Source organism: Theobroma cacao, chromosome 2, assembly GCF_053813885.1.
Source record: "Theobroma cacao isolate CCN51 chromosome 2, ASM5381388v1, whole genome shotgun sequence".
In the NCBI taxonomy this organism is placed as follows: Eukaryota; Viridiplantae; Streptophyta; class Magnoliopsida; order Malvales; family Malvaceae; genus Theobroma; species Theobroma cacao.
In genome coordinates this window covers 5,367,607-5,373,922 of record NC_142640.1, presented here as the reverse complement: position 1 = coordinate 5,373,922, position 6,316 = coordinate 5,367,607, and the positions used below count along the sequence as shown (strand labels likewise).

At 38.1% G+C, this 6,316-nt stretch overlaps 1 protein-coding gene across 2 annotated transcripts; it reads left to right on the top strand.

Moving 5' to 3' along the window:
• Positions 1-228: 228 nt before the first annotated feature.
• On the top strand, positions 229-6,169 carry LOC18607964 (filament-like plant protein 7). 2 transcript variants are annotated; one of them, XM_007042411.3, is made up of 6 exons: positions 229-629; positions 1,781-1,890; positions 2,029-2,170; positions 2,320-4,741; positions 4,830-4,890; positions 5,322-6,169. In XM_007042411.3, the coding sequence occupies exons 2-6, from the start codon at positions 1,792-1,794 to the stop codon at positions 5,823-5,825; spliced, it is 3,228 nt and encodes a 1,075-aa protein (XP_007042473.3). In that variant the 5' UTR covers positions 229-629; positions 1,781-1,791; the 3' UTR covers positions 5,826-6,169. The 2 variants fall into 2 exon arrangements, with proteins under 2 accessions (XP_007042473.3, XP_007042474.3); XM_007042412.3 differs by lacking the exon at positions 229-629 and adding an exon at positions 948-1,025.
• The last annotated feature ends 147 nt before the right edge of the window (positions 6,170-6,316 follow it).

Genomic DNA, 6,316 nt, shown 5'->3' with positions numbered 1-6,316 from the left:
CCCCCATCCAAACTCATTTCACGAGCGTGGATGCCACCCAGCTCGAGGACAGCGAGCCCGCAGGTTTCGTCAACGGCTAGGCCGTGTCGTCGAAAACCCCTCTTCGCGCGTGGCACCACCTTTCCTTGATGAAAATCCAAGAACCCACTGCAAGAGGACGACTCCATTTTTATGGCGCGTTCCACTTTAGTAGGCCTCCCATTGATTGATCATGCACAGCATTTTCTACCCCTTTAATATTTCTCCCTCTATCACCGCTCGTCTCTTTATGACTGACTTTCACCATTTTTCCACCGTTTCCTTTTTTTTTTATTATGCTTTGTTTTGTCCTCCTCCATCATTATTGCTGTTAACATGTGTTATAAGTAACTTTGGTAGGTTGTCGGTGGATAGGAGCATCCTATGTTAAAATGACCAAAAAACTGCCCTTTAAGTCCAAACATAGTATCTCCCGTGTACTTCTTGTTTCTGGGTTTTATGTGGTTTGTAATTTAACCTACAATAATTCTCGCTTCACTTCAGTGTCAGTTTCTTTATTTTAATAATTCTCTCCGCGATTTTCATGCTGTAATGGTGGTTGAGTACTGAGCTAGCTGTTGTTTAAATAACTTGATTCTGCACAAGCATAGGTGAGAACTAATAAATATTTCAACTACTTTCTCTTCTTTGTTTATTTATTTAGTTTCTTTCCCCCACTTGAAAGCTTGCAGTTTTGCTTTAAGTTGGATTTGTTTATGATTATGCATGAGAATTGATGTGCCATGTTAGAGTGTTGACAGTGTCTAGATAACAAACCAAAGTCGCTTTCATGCTAAGTAAGATCATTGTGTACATGGCAAAAGTTGAGCATCAAATTTTGTTTTTTCATTTTACCTTTGATTTAGAACAATTGGTGTTCTTATAAATTTTCTTTGAGGCAGTCAATTAAGTAATTTTTCCTTCTTAAGATGCATGTTCTGGCACCAGTTAGCGAGTTGATCTGTTGAAGATGGTAAATATGTACTGCATGGTGTAGTATTTGGAAGGTATATTTCATGCTTTTTGAGACCAAAATTTAATAATTTTCTTATTTTAATAGCAAGAAAAAAATTTCTTAGTTGCCAATGAATGTTGGTCCTCCTGGCATCTATGTTGTCTCAGACTTACATTCTGCGAGTGAAGTTCATTCTCTGCTATTTATAGTGTTATGTTGAATTTGGGTACCCCCTAGTCCAGGTGATTAATCCCTTAATGAAGACATGCATCTAGAGATGCGGAGTTGCAGACAATCCCCTTTCAATGCTGTTATAATGATTGATTTATTTGCATCTACCTGTTTTAGGACACTGTGGTGAGTGAAATTTTGTATGAAGTATTGGGAATGCTTGGAATTAGTCAAATCCTCTTAGCGTTTGTTCTGGATATTGTTTCTGCTTTCTTTACTTGCATAGCCAGGTACACAAGATTCAGAATTTTTCACTATCATGTGCATGTTTGCAGAAATCTCAGTAGCCATATATTTACTTCCACCTCTAATAATAATTTTATCAGAGGAAGAAAATTGTTCATAATGCACTAATGATTTAATTCTATTTGAGCACAACATAATGAGCTCTCTCTTTCAATCTGACAACTAAAATCTAGATGACAAAGACTGTTTCTTTCAGTAGTTAGCTTTACTTCTGCAGTTTATTCATTGCTGAATTAAGCTGCTAGCTTGATTCTTTCAACAGCATACTGTATGACTGCTTTAAGTTGATAACATTACAATTCTTTGTTTTTCTTTTTGGTTCTGAAACAGGAATTGAAATCATGGACCACAAAACGTGGCTTTGGCGGAAAAAATCTTCTGAGAAGACAATTGTTGCTACTGACAAGGTTGACATGTCTTTGAAACGAATTGATGAAGAGGTAATGAAAACCTCTACTTTCATCCACATATTTTGTTTTCTATTTTTTCCCTTGTCTTAATTTCTTGTTTAGAGATGTTTATGATTCTTGTATATGATCTATGCCAATGACTCATGGATCAATATTTTTCTATACTAGGTACAAATGCCTCCGATGGAGGGGCCACGAGATAGAATAGTGAAAAATCTAAATGAGAAGCTTGCTTCAGTCCTCCTTGATTGTCATGCTAAAGAGGATCTGGTGACAAAAAATGTGAAAATGGCACCAGAAGCAAATGCAGGTGATTTACTTTTATCCTTTCTCCTTCTCTTTTCCTCTGTTCAAAAAGCTTCCCTAAAATATCACAGTATCAGTGGAAAACATTTCTTAATTTGTTTGAATGTGCACTTTGTTTTGTCTATGATCTAATGAATAGAAGTTTTCTTCTAGGTTGGGAAAAGGCAGAAGCAGATGCAATCTTTCTGAAGAAAGAGCTAGAAGAAGCTTTGAGGCAGGGAAAATTGGCAAATGAAAAGTTAACTCGCTCAGATGCTGCGTTGAAGGAATGTATGCAACAGCTAAATTTTTTTAGAGAAGAGCAGGAGCAAAGGATGCGTGATGCTATCATGAAGACATCAAGTGAGTTTGAGAAAGCACAGGAAGCATTACAAGACAAGCTGACAGAGACAAACAGAAGGCTTGAAGAGTTGGTGGTTGAGAATTCTCGACTGAGTAAGGCCCTGCTAGTCAAAGAAAAATTGATTGAAGATCAGCAGAAGCACAAGTCTCAGGCAGAAGCAGAATTTGGTGCACTAATGGCTAGATTAGATTTCACTGAAAAGGAAAATACATTTTTGAAATATGAGTTTCATGTCCTCGAGAAGGAGCTTGAGATCCGAAATGAAGAGATGGAATACAACCGTCGATCAGCTGACTTAGCACATAAGCAACATTTGGATGGTGTAAAGAAAATCGCAAAGTTGGAAGCAGAATGCCAGAAGTTACGTCTCCTTCTGCAAAAGAGGCTGCCAGGTCCTGCTGCTGTGATGAAAATGAAGAATGAAGTTGAAATGCTGGGGAGGGACAAGACAGAGCTGAGAAGAAGAAAGTTGAATTCCACTAGAGATTTGATTATCAGAGACTCTGCCGCTGAAAATTCTCCTGATAATCCAACTAAGAACATCAATCTCCTGTTAGAGCAATTACGCAATGTGGAAGAAGAAAACAGGACTCTCAAAGAAATGATGACCAAGAAAAATGCTCAACTCCAGTCATCAAGTTTAGCATGCTCTCAAACATTATCCAGGCCAACACAGGTTGAGATTCAGCCTAAAAAGCTGTTTACAGGACAGAACTCCATGGAGCTGGTAAGGAGTAGTCCAATATCTAGTGAACTATCTCAAACATCAGGTTTTGATATTGGCAGTATTGATGGAATTAGCTCTTCTTGTTCATGGGCTAATGCTTTGATTTCAGAACCTGCACATTCTAGAGACAGAAAACTTAGGAATCCAATGAAACACAAGGCGATTACAGTTCCAGAAATGAGATTAATGGACGATTTTGTTGAGATGGAAAAATTAGCCTTAGTTTCTGGAGGTGGATATAATCCAGTATCAGATGGTGAGGGATTGCTTCCATTTGGGCAGGGTTACTGTGGTTTCAGCAACACAAAACAGATTCACTCAAGAGATGTAGCAGCTGAAAGATCTTTTGATTGGCTTCAGGTTGTTTTGCATGCTATCTCCGAGCACAAACGTATTTCCAACCGAAGTTTAGATGAAATTCTCGAGGACATCAAAATTGCTTTGGGTTGTAGCACTCTTTTAACTGATGGTGATGTTAGTAAAACAGCATGCTCAATGCATCCAATAGAATCTGATGCTCTCCATATCAGTGGCTACATAGGCTGGAAATCTCCAAACACATCTCCTTCTGTAGGTTCACTCAGTGGAGCTTCTACTGCTGAGAACTCAGCAGAAAAAACAAAGAAGCAACAGTTTCAATCTAATCTGAGCAAGTCAATCTCTAAAATTGTTGAGCTGATTGAAGGAATTGATCTAACATCTTACAATACCTCTAGCAGTTGTCTAGAGAGAGATCAAAGTCCCAAACAAGCAGTAGCTCATGCAGATTACTTTGTCCGTGTTTTTCAATGGAAAAGTTCTGAATTAAGCACTGTTCTACAACAATTTCTTCGCATTTGCAATGATCTGTTGAATAAAAGGGCTGATCTTGAAAATTTTGCTGGAGAACTCTCATTTGCTTTGGACTGGATGTTGAACAACTGTGTTACTCCTAAGGAAGCCTCAAGTGCAAGGGATAAGATCAAAAGGCATTTTGGTTGGATTGAATCACAAAATGATAAAGACGTTGGTTCTGAAGGGAATTTTTTAGTATTGGAACCAGATGTGATCCATATTTCTGAAGAACAATCATCATGCTTAGGCTCCTTTGCTTCTTCACATGACCAGAATCTGAATGTTATCTCCGAAAAGGAGGGTATTCAGTGTAGCTTGGAAGAAGAAAACAAGAGATTAAAAGATGATTTGAAGAATATGGAAGCCAGGCTGGAGTCAGCAACTGACAAGAGTGAGGCCTTGACAGTACAACTTCATGAATCAGAACAAAGCATTGGAAGCTTACAAACAGAACTCAAGATATCAAAAGAAACAAAGGAAATGATTGAGGATCAGGTTGAAAATCAGAAATCAATTAATGAAGATCTTGATACCCAGCTTACAGTTGCAAAAGCTAAACTGAATGAAATCTTCCAGAAGTGCTCATCTTTGGAAGTTGAGTTGGAGTACAAAAATAACTGTTGTGAAGAGCTAGAAGCTACATGTCTTGAGCTTCAACTCCAGTTAGAGAGGTAAAATTCCATTTCTTAGTTTAACTTCCTGTGAATACTAAAGGAACATGTAAATATAGTTCTGATTTCTGGAACATAAAATTCACAGTGTGGCAAGGAAAGAAACACCAAAGTATGTCATGAATCGAGAGGGGAAGCAATCTCAAAACGTAAGTCATTCACAGTTTTTCCTATTTCTCCTCTATTAGAAAAGACTGTCTACATGCCTGAAATACTAAAGTTTGATTATAATCTTCTCAGAATGGTAACATCATGCCTTAGGAATTGAACTAACTAGTTTTTGTAGAATCTGTTTATCTATTTATTGATTTATTCTCTCAATATGAAAATCATAGAATGTACATACTTGATTTGACATTTGGTTTTTTCTGTCATGTAGCATTGGCAATTGATAGGTCATTGTAATATTGTATGATGCATTAGCAGTGAGATCATGTAAAATGCTGATCTTTCTATTTTGAGTAAAGGTTTTGTTATATATTGAGTTCAACTTTCTGTAAACACGTGGCCAACAAATGCAATTGAAAATGGAAAACAGATATCAAACACTGATTATGTATTCTGCTTTTCCAACGAGCAGGGTTGGGAAATTACAGCAGCTTCAGTGAAGTTGGCAGAGTGCCAAGAAACAATTCTGAACCTAGGTAAGCAATTAAAGGTGTTGGCTTCACCACAAGATGCAGCACTCTTTGACAAGGTTTTCTCCAGCAGTGGTGCCGCCACCACTGTAATAAATAACAGAAGGGTGAACAGACGCTTCTCCTTGCGTGATCGAATGCTAGCTGAGGATGGTTCTAAAGCAGAGGTTCACAAGTCTCCCAATATCAGAGGAACTTTAAGCATTGGAGAAGCAGAGAATTCATCCCTTCCTGACTCCAATAATTGTAAGAACTTGCAAGCTTCTGGTTTGGTGGTAAATACTTCAGAAGCACATCTTGGTTCCAAGAAGGAAGGTACTAACACTGCAGTTATGGCTTTGGCTATTGTGCCAAGCAAGAAGCAAGGAGTTGGTTTGCTAAGGAGGCTGCTGTTAAGAAGGAAGAAAGGTTACAGTAAGAAATCTCATTACCAAAAGACTGACTAGTGACTGGAAAAGGTGAAGAGGCTAGGTGAAAACTCCCTGGTGATAGGGAGTGAAGACATAGCCTCTGAAGATAATACACTGGTAGTTTTCATAGTGTGGGGATTGGTTTTTTGTTTGATTTTTCCACCTTAATTACTGAGTGGAGGGAGCTTGTAGTCTCATAGTCCTTTCTGCAAAATTCATAATATGGGAGAGAGAGAGAGGTGTATAGTATCCTAATATGGCTTGTGTATATTTCTGGGTTGGAGGGTGTTTGAAAACCAGAATAACTACAGTTTGAGTCAGTGGCTTTAACCAGAGAACTATCATTTGTGACATTTGATCATCAAATTTTCTTTGACCAAGATCGTGTACTTCTAGATTTTATGAGATATGTGCCTGCCCACTCTAATGCTCTCTCCAAATTAAACTGGAATGAAGGAGAACTAGCTGCTAATGCTAACTGCAACTCAAAACTACCTGAAGGTTAAGCATGCTTTACCGGAAGAATA